At 42.8% G+C, this 23265-nt stretch overlaps 1 protein-coding gene across 2 annotated transcripts in view; it reads left to right on the forward strand.

The window, feature by feature from the left end:
* The window catches only part of SACM1L (SAC1 like phosphatidylinositide phosphatase), a 168685-nt gene that overhangs the window by 132751 nt on the left and 12669 nt on the right, over positions 1-23265 (forward strand). For both annotated transcript variants that reach the window (XM_040432192.1, XM_040432193.1), the window contains 3 exons: positions 1409-1477; positions 4653-4732; positions 12603-12701. In XM_040432192.1, coding sequence (XP_040288126.1) covers positions 1409-1477; positions 4653-4732; positions 12603-12701 — 248 coding nt within the window. The remainder of the gene's footprint in view (positions 1-1408; positions 1478-4652; positions 4733-12602; positions 12702-23265) is intronic.

Raw genomic sequence — 23265 nt, forward strand, 5'->3', positions numbered from 1 at the left:
TTAATATAGAGTATCAAATGGTTTTGAATTCCAGTCATGACATGATATATCCTTACTGATGTTCCATTTTATGTTGTACTCTCTTTTTTTTTTTTTTAATTCTTTATTTCTTATTTTGTAAAAATAACAGCATTATTGCATGTTGAATCACATACTTTAGAAAATAATAGTCGAGTCCATCCCGACTGATATCATGAAGCATAATCCAACAATTTACAAACAATTACAACACATACGTCTGTGTTTGATGTTCAGCCCATGGTGACAATAAGGCACATCGATTCATCAACAAGAACCTTACAAAAATCAAAAAAGGCCATAGAAAATGTAGCCATAGCATGAAAATAAAAGAAAATTTGACAGACAATGACATGAATGGGGGGGGGGGGGGGGCACAAGACAAGGATACAAAAGGAAGAATTGAGGGGGAAAGGATTTAAGGGGGGGCAGGGGGGGATAAATGAAGAGTACAGTAGTGTCCGGTTCTCTTAGGACAGCAAATTCCGATACTCCGCGGAGTCCTGAAAGGTGAACCAAGGAGACCACATAGCAACAAAAGCTCTGTTACCACCTTTCAAAGATGCTGTGAGTTCCTCCATTCTCCGAATCTCTTCAACCTTCTGAATCCACATTCCCACGGAGGGAGGCGAACCAGACTTGAACCTCGCAGTATGTTGTACTCTCTTGTGTAGTGGTCTAGGAAAGATAAAGCATCTTCCTTGACTGCTTTTGCTAATGTACAAATCTTGGATTGGCTTTTTAGATGAAAAAAGAGCACTTAGGCTCTCTATTTGTAAGCCAATCCCAGTAGTTGAACCTACAGAGAAAAAGTATTTTAAAAGACTCGTGCCTCTTCTGTGTTCTAGGTCCGTTCCTGGTTTTGGCTTAAAATACTGGTTTGTGTTGAGCGAACTTTTGTTTTCAAATTCGACGTACAAGGTTTGGGTTATCTAAGAATTTCGTTATGGATTCTACTACCACGGATCATAACTGAATTTATGATGGCATGCACCACGGAAGCCTATAAGAGGCATTCTGTATGGCAGCCATGCTCAACCTGCGGCCCTCCAGCTGTTGCAAAACTACAACTCCCATCATTCCTGGACAGCCTACAGCTAGCAGCCTACAGCAGGGCATGGTGGGAGTTGTAGTTTTACAACAGCTGGAGGGCTGCAGGTTGAGCATGCCTGCTGTATGGCATTCCTTCATAATAGAAGTCTATGCTTGCCATAACAGGATTCTTAGATAACCCGAACCTTGTACGCCAAACTTGAAAACACAAGTTCGCTCAACACTACTGACCACTTGAAAGTGGCTTTCCCCTTAGAAATTTGATTTGATACGTTCAAGAAATCAGTCTTCAGTTATCAAGGGCTTTGTTTCACCAAACTTTTTCTTTTTTCTGCAGACAGATGGATTTCAGCGACATTTTGACTTGCAGATAATTAGCTACGGCAAGCAAGTTATAATTAACTTGGTATGTCTTATGAATTTCGTTTATTTTATGCTTAAAGGGGTTTTCCCATCTTGCTACTTCATCCTCACCTGCAGCCAGCTCTGCTGTTCACTTCCTGAATTCATGCTTCTAAGGCTGGGCGGGCTTAGGCAGTTTGAGTGAAGCCCTGCCACGCCTCTTTCTGACATCACACTCCTTGCGTGCTCGTTCATGTATCTCCTATGGCCACCGCTTCTCTCCCGAATCCCTGGGCCGCGCTTTCGCAGAAGATATTTTTTTTCACCCAGCTCATTGGAGTCCTGAGGGCTTACGCTGCTGCGCATGCGCAAAGCTTTTTTTTTTTTGTGTCGCATCTCCTACAGAGCCGCGCTGCATACAGGGCATGCGCGGCTCTGTATGAGATGCGGCACTGAAGAAATAAGCCTTGCGTGCACGTTCAGGACTGCAATGAGCGGCCGGCTGGGTGAAAATAAAGTGTCTTCTGCACAAGCACGGCCCATGAATTTCTGGAGGCGAGCGGTGGCCGTATCTATGTGATACCATATGACAACAATGAGGTAGGAGGGAAAGAATTTTATCAAGAAGGGTGGGAATTTGCCAATACAATATATTTACAAAAACACTGGCACATCATTAACAGGTTAAACAGTGATCATTGTGATGGGAATAACCCTTTAGGCCTTATTCACACGTCCGTTGTTTCTTTCCTGATCTGTTCCGTTTTTTGCTGAACAGATCTGGACCAGATCTGGACCCATTCATTTTCAATGGGTCCTGAAAAAAAACGTACAGCTCAATGTCTGATTTTTTTTCATGACCCATTGAAAATGAATGGGTCCAGATCTGTTCAGCAAAAAACGGAACAGATCAGGAAAGAAACAACGGACGTGTGAATGGACCCTTAAAGGAGTTATCCAAGAAAAAATATTGATGACCTGTCCTCAAGATAGGTCATCAATAGGGATGAGCGAATCGACTTTGGATGAAACATCTGACGTCGATTTGCATAAAACTTAGTTCTAACACTGTACGGAGCAGGAGCTCTGTACAGTATTAGAATGTATTGGCTCTTATGAGCCAAAGTTATTGCTTCGAGTGGTACCTTGGAACCAAACCTGAGTTCGGTAAATGTTTTTTTACAGTACAAATTAATTTATGAAGTTATTGCACGAAGTCTCACGAGACTTCGCAAAGCAATAACTTCGTCTCATCAGGGCCAATACATTCTAATACTCTACAGTATAAGAACGAAGTTTTATGCGAATCGACTTCAGATGTTTCATCCGAAGTCGATTTGCTCATCCCTAGTCATCAATATCAGATTCGTGGGCCTCTGACACCCGGGATCCCAGCTGATCAGCTCTTCCTAAGCCAGTGACGTCACCGTGCATGGGTCACGTGAACTAGTTGCAGTTCAACCCCATTGAAGTGAATGGGACTGAGCTGCAATACCAAGCACAGCCGCTATACAATCTACATTGCTGTGGTTGGAAAGCTGCAGGGAGACCACAGCACTCACTGGAGCTCTGGTGAGCGCCGCGGCTTTCTGAAACAGCTGACTAGCAGGGGTGCCAGCACTCAGACCCCTGCCGATGTGATGATGACCTATGCTATATGTTAACCTATTTTTCAACTAATATTAAAAAGTCCTTTTGTAAATGCCCTGCAGTTGTCCACTTCTGCAAAAATGTTTTTCAATAATTCATTTTGTATTCTTCTATATAACATTCAAATGGACACTTTGGGTCTTTGACTTATGAGATAAAAGGCATTTTTATAAATAAATCTATTTAATTATGAAATGCATGGTATTCGGTCTATGAATGCACCCTGGTAGGCTTCACACACAAAAGCTGTTTGTGTGATTGGAGTGGTAGTGCACATTCGTGACCACCGCTCCATTCAGTTCTATAGGACTGAGGATATAGTAGTTCCAAAGAAGAGAGTGGTCACGTATACACACCATTCCACTCATATATGGGGACTTGGGAACCCATTCCCTTGCAGACCTCCAAGTGATGGGTTATCAATGTATGACTGCTGAGGACCCCACCAATAACTACAACGTTGATGCAGAGATCCATGTATTTGTGGATAAACATTTTCAATAGTTTAAAAAATATATAGATTTTTTTTTTTTTAAGGGGGCACAGTGTAATATATTTTTTAAATAGCTATAAAGGATTTGTCCCACCTCAGCAGTTCAGGGCCGCTGCTGTCCCCTAGCCCTGAACCTTCTGTTACATGTGGGGACAGTGCATCAAAGTTTAATTGATGGCACAGGCAAGAGGTGCGTTCCCAAGGCTGCCAGTGAAGCATTTTGATTAGTAGCTTCTAAAGAGCACAGTTATCTCTAGATTTGAATTTAGAGATAACAGTGCTTAACAGCAAATGCACTGTCTGACCCCTGACAGTGTTATTGGGGGACAGCTGTGATCTTTCTACCCAGTTGTATTGTAAGGTTTCAGGGTTACAGTACAAGCCCTGGAACTTTACTACGTCATCAATCGCAGGATGACAGTTGGCAGTGACGATGCGTATTACAGGTCCTGGGCTAATGATTTCTAATACATTCTATCTAAACACTGGTAGGAGCTGCCCATGAGCTAGCTGCGTAGAACAGCTCCAGGGCTACTGCGCATATTCTGGAGCGGTTCTTCACAGAGTTCACGTGCTAATTTGAGGAGGCTGGGATGGGAGCGGCTGCACATTCATGCCTGAACGAGTGAAAATGTGAACTTTAGTTGTCTTCAGATTTTTCTGCTCTGAAAATCTGCAACTTAGTAAAGTGAAATGCATGTGAATGTGGTTTTACAGAGCCCTATTAACACATGAGGGTGATTTTTAGCATGCAGAATGACTTGCCGTATGTTGCAGATTTTGTCTGGATTTTTGCCACATTTTTCCCCCCTTTGCAGGGCAAGCGATGAAATCCTCTGTAAAACCATCTGCAAATACGGAGTTCCTGTGGCTTATAAGGCCATTTATACAACATCATTTTCCACTTTTTATGATTGTGGCCTTAGCTATTCATAAACAAGTAAATATGGTTTGCTTTCTCCGCAAGCATTTTGTGGCCTGGTTCCATATAGATTATTCTGTATCTGCAGTCTCCAGTGCCACGATATTGCCAAAGGAATAGAAACACCTAAATTCTATGAAGCATGTGTATTTACTTTGTGTTTTATTTATTTAGGTTAACCAAAAAGGATCAGAAAAACCACTTGAACAAACATTTTCACAGATGGTAAATGGCCTTGGAAATGGAATGGTTAGGTAATCATGCAATTTCAGTATCTTTTATGACTTCTGTTAGTAGTTTAAACACAATACATAAGTAGTGTTTTATGTATTAGTGGCTAGAACTTACAATTCCAATCAACATGGACTAAGCTTCTAGGATTATACCTCTAGAAACCCTTTTGGTTACTTTTTTAAGAGAACAAAACTAAAATGCCAACAAAATAAGTGTCAACTATATGCATGGTTTGTATTAGTTACATGGTGTTTCTAAAGAAATGCATTTGAAATGTCTCTGAAAAGTTATAAAAGACAGATGTCACGACCCTTGGTTAAGTCGTGACACTGTGTCTACACGTGCGGTTGCCGTTGGCAACGGTGTTTGCATGTGAGGCATTTTTCCTGGGTTGTGGTGTTTCCCCATTTTTGGTTTGCACAGGGTTAAATGTTTTGTGGTGGGTGTGACCTCTGGCCTCTTTATATGTTGGTGTGTTGCTGCCCGAGGTCAGAGTTTGCTTGTCAGCCTGTGTTGGAGCTTCGCTCCCTGGCTGTATGTTTGATGTCTGTGTGAGCCACCCTTATTTGTGATTCTGTTTCCTTTGCTATGTCAGTTTGTCCCCTCCGGTGTGTTTGTTTTCCCTCCTCCACCTGGTGTATGTAGTTTTGGTGTGGTCCCTGTTTGGAGGTGCGCATGGTGGTGTGATGGCTCCGAAAGGGGCGTGCTTTCCCGAAGGGGTTAAGCGAAGGCAAGACTGTAGGTTTCCCAGCCTGGAGCCTCCGTCCATCTCGGCTGCGGCAGGTAAGTGTAGATAGCATTATGTTGCTGTGTGACTTACCTGCCGTACTGTTTCACCCACAGTCTTGCATCCTGTCAGCTACTGGGCCTCTGGAGAAGCCTGTCATCTGTGTCGTGGATGCACAGGTATTCTCTGCCCTGTCATCATCTGTAGGGCAATGCAGGGATTCCTAGATCTCTAGGCACGTGGGTATGAGTCCTCTTACCACTGAAGGGGGCTCATACAGTTAGGAGACTAGGGCCTGTTGAGGGAAGCGTTAGGAGGGGACCAGCTCCCTTTTCCCTGCATTGCGGCCTGGTAGCCAGAGCATTGCGCGATGGGGGGTTCCCCCACTCCCTGTCGTGACATAATCACAAATAAAGTAAGGAAAGACCGGCACTCACTGTAGCTTGAAGAAAAGGAAATCTTTATTGTCACATATAATCCGTGACGCGTTGCGACTCACATCTGGAGCCTTCCTCAGACGTATAGGATATGGTACAAACAGAAATAAGCACACGGCATTTAAATAGCCTGCCAAGGCGGAAATGACATCACATTACCATGGTGACGATATCAACAAAATAATTAAACAATTAAGATGTAGCAGGTGAAGAAAAAGAAGAAAGGATCCCAGCCGCAATCAATTGACAATTCAAATAGTAAGTATTCTATAATAGCAATGATAGGGTTAAATGAAGTTTCAAAATAATGATGCCGCTGGGATGTCTTCAAGTTTTTTAAAAGTAAAGAGAAAACAAGTTATTTGATACATTGGTTTGCAACAATGGTACATGTTATTCTATACAAAAGGGTTATACAACAAAAAAAATATATATATCTCACGGGAACTGGAGATTCACAAAAAGCTGTGGAGGTCGTACTCGCGGTTCAAGCCCTTGGGTTCCAATGTTTGCAAAGTGTGAATCCAATAGGACTCGCGCTTTTTCAACATCTTAACCCTGTCACCACCTCTACGGGGTTGTGAAACATGTTCTATTATCTGGAACCGCAGTTGCGAAATATTGTGGTTACAACGTTCAAAGTGGTGCGGTATAGGTAGAAGCAGGTTCTTTTTCTGTATGGTAGATTTATGTTTGGAAAAACGATCCTTCATGCGCATCGAGGTCTCGCCTACATATAATAAGCCACATGGGCACTTTAGTAAATAAACAATAAAGTTGCTATTACAAGTGTAGAAACCCTTGATGGGAAATTGTTTTCCTGTATGTGGGTGTGAGAAAGACTCGCCTTTAATCACGCTGGAACAATGGATGCAGCCTAAACAGGGAAAAGTGCCTTTTTTTGGTGTAGATAAAGTCATTTGTCGTTGTGTCTTGTGAACACTGCCAATATCAGCCCGCACCACCATATCACGTATATTTTTGTTCCGTTTATAACAGATCAACGGACGATTCTGGAATTCCTCAACTGAGGGATAAGCCCTAGATAATATATTCCAATGGTGATTAATAATTAATCTGCATTTGTGGATCCAAGGGTGGAATTTTGAAACAAAAGGGATGCAGGATTTTTTAATAGTTTTATCAACTGTAGGAAGGGCCTTATACAATATTTCACAACTGCGGTTCCAGATAATAGAACATGTTTCACAACCCCGTAGAGGTGGTGACAGGGTTAAGATGTTGAAAAAGCGTGAGTCCTATTGGATTCACACTTTGCAAACATTGGAACCCAAGGGCTTGAACCGCGAGTACGACCTCCACAGCTCTTTGTGAATCTCCAGTTCCCGTGAGATATATATATATTTTTTGTTGTATAACCCTTTTGTATAGAATAACATGTACCATTGTTGCAAACCAATGTATCAAATAACTTGTTTTCTCTTTACTTTTAGAAAACTTGAAGACATCCCAGCGGCATCATTATTTTGAAACTTCATTTAACCCTATCATTGCTATTATGGAATACTTACTATTTGAATTGTCAATTGATTGCGGCTGGGATCCTTTCTTCATTTTCTTCACCTGCTACATCTTAATTGTTTAATTATTTTGTTGATATCGTCACCATGGTAATGTGATGTCATTTCCGCCTTGGCAGGCTATTTAAATGCCGTGTGCTTATTTCTGTTTGTACCATATCCTATACGTCTGAGGAAGGCTCCAGATGTGAGTCGCAACGCGTCACGGATTATATGTGACGATAAAGATTTCCTTTTCTTCAAGCTACAGTGAGTGCCGGTCTTTCCTTACTATATTTATGAGATCTTGATCTCGGACGCGAGCACCACGCCATTGGTTACGGAGTGCCGGCTGATCATTATTTTCATAATCACAAATAAGGGTGGCTCACACAGACATCAAACATACAGCAAGGGAGCAGACTGTCACAGACTGACAAGCAAAATCAAACTGACCTCGGGTTCCACCACCCCAACATATAAGGAGGCCTGAGGTCACACCCACCACACCTAGCAAACACACCTTAACCTTGTGCACACCAGGATGGAAAGGGACACACAACTTAAAGGGGAAGTGTCAAAACATGCAAAAACAACATGTTGCCACCAGCAACAAATATGCACGGCAAAAGTGTCATGGTCCACGATACCAGACCATGACACAGCCGCGACAACAGATTATTGATTCCAACGGCTGTGATTCCTACCAGCATCAAGGAATATTAGGATCTCTTAAAGGGGTATTCCCATCTCCGACAATGGGGCATATCGCTAGGATATGCCCCCATTGTCTGATAGGTACGGGTCCCACTGATGGGACCCGCACCTATAACGAGAACGGAGCGGGAAGATCTGTGGCTGGAGGACCCCAGATTTCCCGGGGTCCGTCCACCACCAAGCGCTGCTCCCATAGTAGTGAATGGGAGCGTGGCGCGTATGCGCGGCCCAGGCTCCCTTTCATTTCTATGGGGCCAACGGAAATAGGCTGGCTCGGCGGCCTCGTAGAAATGAATGGAGGGCGGCTGCGCATGCGCAGTGCGCCTTCCTTCACTTGCGGGGCCCTGTTCTCGATATAGGTGTGGGTCTCATCGGTGGGACCCGCACCTATCAAATATTGGGGGCATATCCTAGCGATTTGCTCCCATTGTCTGAGATGGGACAACCCCTCTAACAGTTCTCAGTAGCCATGGCCAAAAGCCATTTAAATGACAGGAAGTTACCTCAGATTATCCTTATTTAACTGACAGAGCCTCCTTCCTTCCATCCAATTGACTTCTCATAAAAAAAATCTTTAACTAAAAAAATCCTTTCAAGGTTTGGAACCCCATGGCAATATCAATAGTTTGCTGCAGTCCCTTTTTAAGTACTTGACCTGTGATTATAATATTCTGAAAGAGTATTCACATATCAGACTTTTTGGGCATATCCACAGCGTGTGCTGAAAATGTTTGATGCAAGTCCTGACCTCTATTCCACCTACATGTGCAGCCAACCGTAGCATATGGGACTTTTGAAAATGTCTTGTTAATTGCACTCCTCAACATTGAAATTGCACACCAAGAAGGACAAATTGTAAGATTATGCAGATTGGGGAAGTTGCAGGTGTTGCTAAGATCTACAAATGATCACATTTCCAGGCACCTAGCTCCAATCTGTGGCATGTGGGAGCGGTGTACAATTCAGATTGTAAGCAAAGTACGCTCAAATCGCATGGGAGGATTCTCCTGTTAATCAAAGTGCCAGTTGTCACCACTTGTCACAAATTGAGACCTTGGTTTATCACTCTGGCAGATCGCTATGCACCTAGGCAGAGATGTCAGTACTGTTAAGCGTTGCTTGTCACAGTGTTTGGGAGAGCAAAAATGTAATAGAATGGGAGCAAGAGGTGCGCGAAGGCGAACTTCTGCATGAACAGATTGTCCAATTCGAAGAATGTCCGTAGTGATCCATTCTGTACTGCAAGTGAAATTCGGCATAACATCCCAAGCTTAGGGGCGGCAAACAGTGTCTACACACCATCAGAAGCCATTTGCACAACATTGGACCACAAGCCAGATATTCAGATAAAGGTGTTCCATTGACGTAATGAGTGCCACTTTTGTCTCTGGCGCAGTGATAGCAGGAGATTAGTCTGGGGACCACATGGGCAACGCAACGCCATAAAGAGGCTTTTACAAGGAAACGTTATACCAGTCCTACTCCCAGGATTATGGTGTTGGGTGGCATAATGTGCAGTTAAAGCTCAGCTTTACATTTGATTGTGGAACTAGTTGTATGGCCATGAGTCGTTTTTCAACAGGACAATGCCAAGCTGTTACTGCAGCTGTGAGCAGCCTGTGTGGTCTGAATGTGCTACCATGGCCTGCAGCGTCCTTGACTTGTCTCCCATCAAGCATATCTGGGACAGCATTGGTTGGCAGTTGCAAAGAGAGCTGCCAGTAGTGGATCTTGATGACTTGCGTGCCCAAGTGCATTCAGCATGGCAAAACATTCCTTAGATAATCATTGATGGCATGTCAAGGTATATAAGTTTATTTCTGCATGTTGTTCTCATACTCTATACTGAATAAATCTATGTTTTGAATATTTTGTTAACATTTTTTACCATTTGTACATTATTGACATGTCTATCGATTTTTTTCCTTGTGGTGCAATTTCAATGTCGAGGAGTGAATAATGATTAGGGTGCTTTGTTGTTTCAGTAACTTAAAGGGGCTTCGGTTTGTCTTTCAGCCAGATTCCCAATATCTTCCCCCCCCAGTCACCAGAACTGCAGAGGGAAGCATATTTGCTCACTCTCACCGCAGGGTTGTGACTCCTTCGGCTGCCGCACTCTGCCGTGCAGGTCACGTTTGCCGTGCAGCGGTGACATGTGACCCATTGACGTGATGCATGGGGGTCACAAGGTATAAAGGGAATCAACAAGGTAAAAGAGGAGAGAATATTTAAAAGAAGAAAAACTGCTACAAGAGGACATAGTTTTAAATTAGAGGGGCAAAGGCTTGAAAGTAATATCAGGAAGTATTACTTTACTGAGAGAGTAGTGGATGCATGGATAGCCTTCCTGCAGAAGTGGTAGCTGCAAATACAGTGAAGGAGTTTAAGCATGCATGGGATAGGCATAAGGCCATCCTTCATATAAGATAGAGCCAGGGGCTATTCATAGTATTCAGTAGGGATCGACCAATTATCGGTTTGGCCAATATTATCGGCCGATATTGAGGATTTTGAACGTTATCGGCATCTATTTTGCCGATATACCGATAACGTATTGGGAACACAGAACGCGCTGCTCTCAGCTCGTTCTGTGTTCCCTCCGCAGCACAGGGGAGAAGGAAGCCGTGTCTCCTCCCCCTGTGATGCTGCTGCCGCTGCCTCCAATGACAGGACGGAATACAAGAGGAGGGGAGGGGCTGTGGCCGCTGCGCCACCAATGAAGATGAGTCTTTCATTAATTCAAATACAGGAGGCGGGAGCTGGCTGCAGAATCACATAGCCGGCTCCCGACCTCTATGAACGGCAGCTGCGGTCCGCGGTAGTTAACCTCTTAGGTGCCGCGGATCGCAGCTACCGCTCATAGAGGTCGGGAGCCGGCTATGTGATTCTGCAGCCAGCTCCCGCCTCCTGTATGTGAAAGAGAGGTATCTTCATTGGTGGCGCAGTGCGCCCCCCCCCCCCCCCTCAAGCAGTGCGCCCCCCACCCCAATAGTAAAAACATTGGTGGTGCAGTGCGCCCCCCCCCCCCTCAAGCCCCCTAGTATTAGTCATTGGTGGCGCAGTGCGCCCCCCACCCCCATCCCAATAGTAAAAACATTGGTGGCGCAGTGCGCCCCCCCAGTTCTAATCAGTGGTGGCAGTGGCCACAGGATCCCCTCTCCCCTGCTCCTCCGATCGGAGCCCCAGCAGTGTAAGCCTGGGGCTCCGATCGGTTACCATGGCAGCCAGGACGCTATTGAAGCCCTGGCTGCCATAGTCAGCTCCATGCTGCTGTGTGCACAGAGCACAGGGCAGCAGGGAGAGTGCGAGATCCTATTCACTCTGATAGAGATCTATCAGGGTGAATGGGACAAGGGTTCTAGTCCCTAAGGGGGCTAAAAGTTAGTAAAAAAAAAAAACACAAAAATATTAAGTATAAATGAAAAAGATTTACAAAAAAAATAAAATAATAATACACGTTAACAATAAACATTAATTTTCAGCAGATTTGTGTAGGAATTTTTTTTTTTTCCTCAAAAATAAAAATACCCAGAATATCGGTATAAATTATCGGCTATCGGCCTGAAAGTTGACAAATTATCGGTATCGGCCCTAAAAAATAAATATCGGTCGATCCCTAGTATTCAGTATATTGGGCAGACTAGATGGGCAAAATGGTTCTTATCTGCCGACACTTTCTATGTTACCTGTCAGTCATTGGCTGCAGTGACACACATGATCACCTTCAAACCAGATGTTAATGAGCAGTGTGGGGCCAGCAGTGTGGGGCCAGTAAGTATGTTTCCATCCATAGGTCCTGCAACGTTGAGGAGAGGGGGGGAAGAGGTTGGCCAAAAGGTCCTCTAAACGTGGATAACCCCTTAAAATTACCCAAGTGGGGCATACTGCACAGGCACTGCCTAGATGCAGTGGACATGTTGCCTCATGGATGGCTGATAGGGGACTGAAGTACTCTAAAGGTTGGGTGTCCTAGAGCTGAGAATAATGCCTATCCACGATCCACTATTCACAAAACCAGCAAATCAACTTTTGAGCCTGTATTGTACATTGCAGGAAATACAGAGCTGTGCTTCTCTTCATAATTGGGGTATAGGTAGAAGCTGGTAGTACTTGTAGACAGACAATTTACAGTAATTTGAGAAATGAGGTTTCAAGTGCCTCCTTGCTGAAACTTGAGTGCAACTGGAGAATATCCAAGAAAGTGGAGAGTTTAATGCAGCAGACTAAGGATCCTGATGCATGGAAACAACACCTCGTTCTTTAATACATAAGAAACACGCTCTAAGTAAAAGAGCTGATAAAGCATTGCTAACTGTTCCTCATTCTCATGGATTTCTATAAATAGAAGGTGTACTATATCTAGCCTTAAGATGAGATACTGGCAGGTTTTAAATTAAACTTGTCTTGTTAAAATGCGATTGTTTGCAGGGTCTCTTCCAAACATAATGTAAATGTAATGTCATATCATCCTTGACTTTTTTTTAAATAGGTATTTTGCTTTTGACTTCCACAAAGAATGCAGCCGGATGCGCTGGGACCGGTTACAGATTTTGGTAGATCAGCTGGCTGAAATTCAGGACGAATTTGGGTGAGAAAGTACTAACTGATATTATGCTGAGTTCACATGACTGAAAGCTGCACCCCTATCATACCACTTAAAACACATGTCAGCTATGACTAATATGGCATCTGGCTGTGCCTTAAGACCAAACATCACAATTTGTTACATAGTATAAGAGGATATATTGGATTTTTCCCTGCCATTTGGTGCCCATAATTATGAACTTCAGTCCATGACAAACACATTAATGGACAAGAGAAAATTATTAGTCTAAAATTAGCCAACCCAAGTATTTTGGTTTTCATGGCCTATACTCAGATATACTCAGAATAAGTTATCAATATCCGATCAGCGGGGGTCTGACTCCTGGCACCCCTGACGATCAGCTGTATGAAGAGGCCGCGGCACTACCTTCGCTGCTTCTTCTTCTTCCTAGGCCGTGTGACATCACGTTCAACGGTCATATGGCCTACTGTAGGCACAGCACAGTCCCATGCAAGTGAATGTAACTAAGCTGCAATACCAAGCACAGCCGCTATCCAATGGACAGAATTATGCTTGCTAAGCTGGAAGCTTCCCCAGACAGCAGCTCGGCAGGGGTGCCAGGAGTAAGACCCTCGCTAATGTCATATTGATGATCTCTCTGGAGGGTAAGCCATCAATATGAAAATCTCTGAAAAAAAATGGACAGCGAGCAGGAACAATGAAGAGAAGGCAGCGCTCAATGAGCACTGCTTTCTCTTCAAACAGCTGAAGGTACTTGCTGGTTTGTTGGAGAGCAAAGCGCCTGAATGGAAGTGTGTATGAAGATAAAGGTTACATAACCACACTTGACATCACTTACACTAGCGGCATTGTGTTTTCTGAGCTAGTAAATTCCTGTAAGTTAAACTTTTTCTGTGTGTCTTTACCTGTGATTGTTTAAGTGTCTTGGCATCTGTGCATCATGCTACTCTCAACTACTGCATTTGTACTTCTAGTGAACTGACCCTTTGTTTTTCTTTCTGGATTAACATTTGTACTTCTAGTGAACTGACCCTTTGTTTTTCTTTCTGGATTAACATTTGTACTTCTAGTGAACTGACCCTTTGTTTTTCTTTCTGGATTAACATTTGTACTTCTAGTGAACTGACCCTTGTTTTTCTTTCTGGATTAACCTTTTGCCTGCTGATTTGGCTTCTGTTGATTCTCCTGGTGAACATTTTCTGGCTTATGTCTGAGTTAACCCCTTGTCTGTTGTATTAATGTCTCCTTGTTTTGACCCTGCTTGCCAACTGCTCTTTTAAACCCTCTGTGGCCATTCTGGTAGGTCTGCTACTAGTGAGGTCACATCTGTTTTCTGCTCCTTACTCCACAGAGGTAACCTGGGTTAATAGCAACCAAGTCATGAGTCCTTGTGGCAGGCTCTGCTGAACAACCTAGGGGTATTCTTAGTTCCTACTTACCAGAGTGTTTTAGGAAGACTGGTAGAAATTTAGAGTTTGCTGGATGTGGTTCCGTACAGTGACCACAGCATTTCTTTGCACTGTGTCTATTATCAGCCCAAAAATTTGAAGGGTATATATCTGTGTGATTTCAGTTACTATTATGATTACGAAAGGATACAAACAATTCTTTGATGTTTAGTTTTATAGACCAGTATCCCTAAAATAAAAAATGCTGTGTAAAATCACTTAGTTTTCAAAAAGATACACGTTACAAATGCTTGGAGTATTTAAATATATAAGCTGCATTGATGATCATTTCTACCCTATGACTAAAGATCTTCGGAAACTGCCATCACAACCATGGTTTAGGACTGCTTGTACATTTTTCACTAAGCGATCCTTCCCAAAATATGTGTGATTGTGTGTCACATTTACAGGATTATAAGGCTGCAATTCTGCCAGAGGTGGTCTCCATTCACTCTGTATGTAAGGGTAGGAGCAGACCTATACCGGCACATAGCTAAATTTTATAAAGCTAAGCAAAGTATCACTGTAGTAGCAACAGAACCAGGTACTCTTCTTTTAGTGCCTATTACAAATAGACATTGGATGCGACCATATTTAAAGGGGTTTTGCCACTTCAAAGTCCAGCAGCATGGCTGTGCTTGTACACTATAGAAAAAAAGCACCAGCCTACATGAGCTCCCACGGTCCCGGCCACCAGAGAGGCTGGCATTTTTTCTTACAGTATACAAGCACGACCACCACTGATGGATTACAGGGTGGTTGTAACCATGGAAACAAGCAGTGTATAATGTGATGGAAAAATGAATCCAGCCATAAAAGGAGACAATATGGATAATAACAGTACATTAGTAAGTGCCTTGTATTAGCCCCTTCAGGACACAGATATTTTTCACCTTCAGGACGCAGCCTAATTTTGAAAATATGACATGTCAATTTATGTGGTAATAACTTTAAAACTGTTTTACTTATCCAGGCCATTCTGAGATTGTTTGTTTTCTCGTCACATATTGTACTTCGTGACAGTGGCAAAATTGATTCAAAATATTTCTTTTTTATAAAAAAAAAAAAATACCAAATTTACCAAGAATTTTGAAAAATGTGCAAATTTCTATTTCTCTACTTCTATAATAGATAGTAATACCTCCAAAAATAGTTATTACTTTACATTCCCCATATGTCTACTTCATGTTTGGATCATTTTGAAAATTACATTTTATTTTTTGGGGATGTTAGAAGGCTTTGAAATTTAAAATCAAATCTTAAAATTTTTTAGAAAATTTCCAATACCCAATTTTTTCAGGACCAGTTCAGGTCTACATAGTAACATAGTACATAAGGCTGAAAAAAAGACATTTGTCCATCCAGTTCGGCCTGTTATCCTACAAGTTGATCCAGAGGAAAGCAAAAAAAAACCCTGTGAGGTAGAAACCAATTTTCCCCACTTTAGGGGAGTAAAAAATTCCTTCCTGACTCCAATCAGGCAATCGGACTAACTCCCTGGATCAACGACCCTTCTCTAGTAGCTATAGCCTGTAATTATCACGCTCAAGAAATACATCCAGGCCCCTCTTTATTTCCTTTATTGTACTCACCATCACCACCTCCTCAGGCAGAGAGTTCCATAGTCTCACTGCTCTTACCGTAAAGAATCCTTTTCTATGTTTGTGTACAAACCTTTTTTCCTCCAGACACAGAGGATGTCCCTTCGTCACAGTCCTGGGGATAAATAGATGATGGGATAGATCTCTGTACTGACCCCTGATATATTTATACATATTAATTAGATCTCCCCTCAGTCGTCTTTTTTTCTAAAGTGAATAACCCTAATTGTTACGGACGCGACAGTACCAAATATTTTTGGTTGTTTGTTAAAGTTTTACATAATAAAGCATTTTTTTTAAATATAATTTTTTAGTTTCTCCATATTCTGAAAGCCATATTTTATTTTTATTTTTATTTTTGTGCAGGGACAAATTTTTTTTCAGTATGAGATGACGGTTTGATTGGTACTATTTTAGGGTGCATATGACTTTTTGATCGCTTGGTATTACACTTTTTCTTTTTTTTTTATTGTCTATTTTATTTTTATTTTTTCTTAAGTTATTGCAAATAAACAACAATAAGTACAAGCCTGTGCAGTGTGGTGTTAAAATAAATCAAAATACAGGCGTAGCTAGGTGTCAAATACAGAGGTAATAAAGCATGTGGGTAGAAACCCACTGGGTCCACAAAATACTGTATAACAAGACAATTAGAAACGGGTGCAATACATGTACCAAAATATGGGTGTAGTGCAAAATATCCAGTTTTATATAATCAGCTGCCGAAGTTTCCAAATGAATGAAAAGTAAAATAATTATACGACACAGAACAAACAACTAAGATGGGAGGTATAGACAAAGGACACAAGACATAAGGAAAAGGGGTTAGGTGTAGGTCACCTATATCAGCACAGGCACTAGTCAATATATTTGTCCCATGATTGCCAGATCTTGTTAAAACTCTCAACCTGGTTAGATAAGCTAGCGGACAAGTATTCCATTTTCCTGAACCCTCCATAACATTTGCAATGAGGTCAATTCAGGTGGACGGGACAGATTTTTTCCAAAATCTGGCAATAAGGCGTCTGGCTGCGGCCAAAATATGTAGGGATGAAAACAAAATGTGTCTTTTCAGCGGCATTGGCGGCATATTCAGTAAATAGAAAAAGGGCTTTAATGGGAACCGAATATGGAAGACCTGGAAGAGAACCTCATGCACCATCTCCCAGAAGGGCCCAATTAAATGGCAATTCCAGAATATATGTATATGAAACCCCTCTATCAGAGAGGGAAGGGCATAAATGCTTCAATAACTGTGGGGTATGGTACCAAAATATCAATACCGTATAAGAGTTTTCTCTATGAGTGATGTAAGAGGATGACTTCGCTGTCCTGTCCCACACTAGTTTCCATTCTGCAGTTGAGATGCGTCGATTAAGAATCGCTTCCCATTTAGACATATAGGAGTGCTTAATGGACGAGGATGATAGGAGGCGGTATATTTCAGATATGAGGCCCTTAGTTGAGCTCGACAGCTTACATAGTTTTTCAAAGGATGTGGGAGTGGATATAGTCATAGATTTAAATATAGAAGCAAACAAGTACTGTAATTGTACATGTTGATATCTGACAGTCAGGAAGCTGGCGGGGTGATTGTAATCTCTCAAATGGCATCATTTGGAGAGTCTTATAGTCTATAACATCCGCAAAATGTAATAGCTTGTTAGGAAACCAATGCTTGAGGAAAGGGGTTTGCATACCCGTCGGAAACAAAGGGTTAAATAAAAAGTCATGGAGGACCTTTCAGAAGCCAATGAGAATTGTCGATTGCATCTTAGGCTACTTTTACACTAGCGTTCAGAGCGGGTCCGTCTGATGTTTCATCAGACGGATCCGCTCCTATAATGCAGACGTTTGTATCCGTTCAGAACGGATCCGTCTGCATTATAACTTAGAAAAAATTCTAAGTGTGAAAGTAGCCTGAACGGATCCGTCCAGACTTTACATTGAAAGTCAATGGGGGCGGATCCGTTTGAAGATTGAGCCATATTGTGTCATCTTTAAACGTATCCGTCCCCATTGACTTACATTGTAAGTCTGGACGGATCCGCTTGCCTCCGCACGGCCAGGCCTCCACTCAGAATGCATTAGGGCTGGACGGATGCGTTCGGGACCGCTTGTGAGCCCCTTCAAACGGAGCTCACGAGCGGAGCCCCGAACGCTAGTGTGAAAGTAGCCTTAGCCATATGCGAAGAGTTAGAGACATAGGCCCTACAAGTCGGGCAGCAACGCAGTCGACAATGGGGACCATATGAGGGAATTAGGGTGTACAGGAGCCATCCACAATTTCTCCACTTCCGACCATCTAGTGTAAGCATATGGACTAGACCACGCTGGTATTCTCCGCAAATGGGTTGCCCAATAATACTTTGTTATATCAGGGGCTGCCAGACCCCCCAGCGACTAAGAGTCAGAAAAGCTATCCGTTGCCTCTTCCCATTCCATATGAATCTCAGCATACTAGATTGTAGGACATCAGCTCCCGACTCTGTACCGGGATCGGTAGCGTCTCAAACAGGTAAAGTAGCTTTGGCAATATAGTCATCTTGACTGTAGCTATGTGACCCAACAAGGAAATTGGAAGAGGCATCCATTTATTTAGAAGAGCCTTTAAGTTCCGGAACGTGTCCGGGAAGTAGAGTGCGTACAAGGTGGAATAAGTCGGAGTTAGGTGTATTCCTAAATATCGTAATGTAGTGTCCTTCCAACGAAAGTGGAAGTTAGTTTTCATAGCAGCAACACTCTCCGGGCTGCAATAAAGAGGGAGAGCTTCTGTTTTCGTGGTATTAACTTTGTAACCCGACAACCTCCCGTACACTCCCAGCAACTGGAAAAGGTTTGGAAGCGTTATATGGAAATCCGTCAATGTGAGCAGAATATAATCCGCAAACAAGGACAGCTTGACCTCGACATTATTGACCATGACTCCATGTAAGGCGGAGAACATAAATGACCAGTTCAAACGGTCAAACGCTTTTCAGCGTCGAGACTAAGCAATAACGCCTCATTGCGTCTATAAACAATCTCTAAGAGATCAATAGTACGCCTAGTATGGTCTCCACCCTGCCGATCCCTGACAAACCCCACCTGGTCCTTGTGAATCAGATGGGGAAGCCACACCGAGAGACGATAAGCTAAGGTTTTTGTAAAAAAAATTAGGTCCGAGTTAAGGAGGGTGATGGGCCTTTAGTTGGCACAATCCAGGGGATCCTTTCCAGGTTTAGGGATCAGTGTGATGTAAGAATGCGAAAACGAGGTGGGTATCGGGGAGCCCTGTAAAAATGAGTTGTATAGAGGCAACATATGGGGTATCAAAATGTCAGAGAAAGTTTTATAATACACATAGGGTAACCAGTCTGGGCCAGGCGATTTCTTGTTGAGAAGCTGTTTAAACACTTCTTGTAATTCCTCCCCCGTGATGACAGGATGTTCAAGGTTCAAGGATGACAGAGCATCCTCCGGCAATTTAGGAAGGTTGCATTTAGACAGAAAAGTTTCAAAAAGGCGCGCGCGTTTCGACTGCTTGGGAGGGAGCTGTTGGGGGATAGAATAAAGATGTGCATAAAACTCCTGAAAAAGTTTCGAGATTGCCTCAGGCTTGTATTATAATGTGTTATCTGCTTGTCTCATAACAGTTGTCTCATAACAGTTGGGCTACCCGTCAGGTTTGAGTCATGCAATTGAATAGCTAGAAGAGTATGGGGTTTATTACCCCACGCATAAAATCTTTGCCTAGAATGGAGGTGCTAATGTGTTATTGACTAAGACCCGGGCGCTAGGGTTGGTATACATCGCCCTTACCGCTGCTATGAATGCTGCTGCTATTTGGAAGTTGAGCAAGGCCTTCTCCATAAATACCCAATCCACCCTATCAAATGACGTGTTGTGGGCGTACTGAATTAGGTTTATAATACGACTAGTATTCATTCTGCCCTCACGACCGCTAATGAACCCCACCTGCTCCGCGTGAATCAGCCCAGGGAGCAGAGGTTGAAGACTCGAGGTCAAAATTTTCGCCAGCAGCTTCAGATCTTTATTGAGCAGCGAAATTGGCCTGTATCTCGAGCAGGAAGTTGGATCTTGTCTCTCCTTTGGGATTATCGTGATTTGGGCCAATAGCATACTTGGGTGTAAGGGTTTTCCATCCCAAATAGAATTATAAACTAGGAGTAATCTAGGGAGCAGCTGGTTCTGGAAGGAGCTATAATATTTCATGGGAAAGCCATCTGGACCCGGGCTTTTATGTAGCGGAGATGATTTAAGTGCCTTTTTAATTTCAAGGAGTGTGAACGGTCTGACCAAGAGATTCCTTTGCTTAGTATTGAGCTTGGGCAAGTTAAGCAAACTGGTCCATTCAATCCTCCTGTTCTTGTCGGTATGAGATTATATAGTTGTGCATAAAACTCTGTAAACCTTTTGGCAATCTGTTCTGTTTGGCGAAGCGTTTGGGCCGAGGCTGACTGAATAGTATGTATATAGGATTGGACCCTCCTCCTTTTTTTAGTTGGGAAAGCATAAATTTGGAGGCCTTATCGCCGTGCGCGTAATATCAGAATTTAGCTAAGATATAGTTTGGCCGTTTTCTCATTAAGTATATTTTTTTATTGTGTCCTCAGGAGGTCTAATTGTTGCGTAATGGCGGATGTAATGTGCTTCTTGTGCAGTTGTTCTAGTGTGTGAATTTGGGTCAACAAACCAAGAACCTCCGCCTCCCTTTTCTTTTTGAGGTAGACCTCCATGGATATACACTGCGTGCAGAATTATTAGGCAAATGAGTATTTTGACCACATCATCCTCTTTATGCATGTTGTCTTACTCCAAGCTGTATAGGCTCGAAAGCCTACTACCAATTAAGCATATTAGGTGATGTGCATCTCTGTAATGAGAAGGGGTGTGGTCTAATGACATCAACACCCTATATTAGGTGTGCATAATTATTAGGCAACTTCCTTTCCTTTGGCAAAATGGGTCAAAAGAAGGACTTGACAGGCTCAGAAAAGTCAAAAATAGTGAGATATCTTGCAGAGGGATGCAGCACTCTTAAAATTGCAAAGCTTCTGAAGCGCGATCATCGAACAATCAAGCGTTTCATTAAAAATAGTCAACAGGGTGTGGAAAAACCAAGGCGCAAAATAACTGCCCATGAACTGAGAAAAGTCAAGCGTGCAGCTGCCAAGATGCCACTTGCCACCAGTTTGGCCATATTTCAGAGCTGCAACATCACTGGAGTGCCCAAAAGCACAAGGTGTGCAATACTCAGAGACATGGCCAAGGTAAGAAAGGCTGAAAGACGACCACCACTGAACAAGACACACAAGCTGAAACGTCAAGACTGGGCCAAGAAATATCTCAAGACTGATTTTTCTAAGGTTTTATGGACTGATGAAATGAGAGTGAGTCTTGATGGGCCAGATGGATGGGCCCGTGGCTGGATTGGTAAAGGGCAGAGAGCTCCAGTCCGACTCAGACGCCAGCAAGGTGGAGGTGGAGTACTGGTTTGGGCTGGTATCATCAAAGATGAGCTTGTGGGGCCTTTTCTGGTTGAGGATGGAGTCAAGCTCAACTCCCAGTCCTACTGCCAGTTTCTGGAAGACACCTTCTTCAAGCAGTGGTACAGGAAGAAGTCTGCATCCTTCAAGAAAAACAACATGATTTTCATGCAGGACAATGCTCCATCACACGCGTCCAAGTACTCCACAGCGTGGCTGCCAAGAAAGGGTATAAAAGAAGAAAATCTAATGACATGGCCTCCTTGTTCACCTGATCTGAACCCCATTGAGAACCTGTGGTCCATCATCAAATGTGAGAGTTACAAGGAGGGAAAACAGTACACCTCTCTGAACAGTGTCTGGGAGGCTGTGGTTGCTGCTGCACGCAATGTTGATGGTGAACAGATCAAAACACTGACAGAATCCATGGATGGCAGGCTTTTGAGTGTCCTTGCAAAGAAAGGTGGCTATATTGGTCACTGATTTGTTTTTGTTTTGTTTTTGAATGTCAGAAATGTATATTTGTGAATGTTGAGATGTTATATTGGTTTCACTGGTAAAAATAAATAATTTAAATGGGTATATATTTGTTTTTTGTTAAGTTGCCTAATAATTATGCACAGTAATAGTCACCTGCACACACAGATATCCCCCTAAAATAGCTAAAACTAAAAACAAACTAAAAACTACTTCCAAAAATATTCAGCTTTGATATTAATGAGTTTTTTGGGTTCATTGAGAACATGGTTGTTGTTCAATAATAAAGTTAATCCTCAAAAATACAACTTGCCTAATAATTCTGCACTCCCTGTAAAGTGTCCTCTGATTACAGTAATATGAGCCTCCCAGACCACACTCAGTTGACAGCCCCTGTGTTTCATTGATTTGAAAGTATTCCTCAATCCTCCCCTCTATAAATTTAACATTATTTGGATTATTTAGGAGCATCTCATTAAGTCTCCAAATAAATTCTCTTTTGGGCATGTTCCTCAGAGGAAACTGCAGGAACACAGGAGCGTGGTCTGAGAGGACGATCGGTCCAATCGAGGCTTTTTTGCAATATGGAAGGAGCGAAGCGGATACTAGAATATAATCCAACCTCTGATAAGAGGTATGCGCTGGGGAGTAATAAGTGAAGTCTTTTTCGCCCGGATGCATTGCCCTCCAACTGTCCACTAGGCCTGTCTTAGCAATTTTGTTTCGGATTTGTCTAAGTGCACGTTGGGATTGGGAGGAGGAGCCCATGGACGTGTCAATGTCTGGAGAAATCGCCACATTCAGATCCCCTGAAAGTATGGCTACCCCCTCAGCAAACTTGTGAAAAGTGTCTAACACGGATTTCAGCCAGGGAGCCTGGGATGTATTTGGCGCGTGGATACAGCCAAAAGTATATAGTTGTGTTCCAAGCGTCCCTTTAATAAATATGAACCTACCTTCTCCGTCTACCAGCGTCGAACACACCAGCCAAGACAAGCGTCTATGAAAAGCAATACTGACCCCCTTAGATGCGGAGCCCAGTGTACCAGTGTAGTACTAAGATACCATTGGCTATACACATGATGGCCCAATTTCGGAATATGATTAGTCCGGAAGTGGGTTTCCTTCAAAAATAAGATGTCAACCTGTTGTTTATTAAACATGTTACACAACTGGCTTCGCTTGGCTGGTGTGTTCATGCCTCTAGCATTAAAGGAGCATATCTTAATCATCGCCATTTAAATTATCTTATACGGGAGTATGAGGCAGCTGTGACTACATATGATGGGTAATGAACACAACTTCACCGTATTAAAGTACACCTTGCCCTTCAATCTAAGGCTGGTCCTGTCCTCAGCTAAATCATGCAGACTAAGAAAACAATACTGTGAAACAGATGACAAGTGTCCACTCTAACGCATTTCAACTGAATTACATATACAGTACATATGGGGAATACCTGCATGTAACAAAAAGCAAGTAAAGATCTAAACATGGCTCTAACTTGGAGCTGTAACTGTACCACAAGCATGTGGATTGTATTTGTGGGTGTAGACTGCCATCTAGAGGA

Source organism: Bufo bufo, chromosome 5 (assembly GCF_905171765.1).
Source record: "Bufo bufo chromosome 5, aBufBuf1.1, whole genome shotgun sequence".
Taxonomy (NCBI): domain Eukaryota; kingdom Metazoa; phylum Chordata; class Amphibia; order Anura; family Bufonidae; genus Bufo; species Bufo bufo.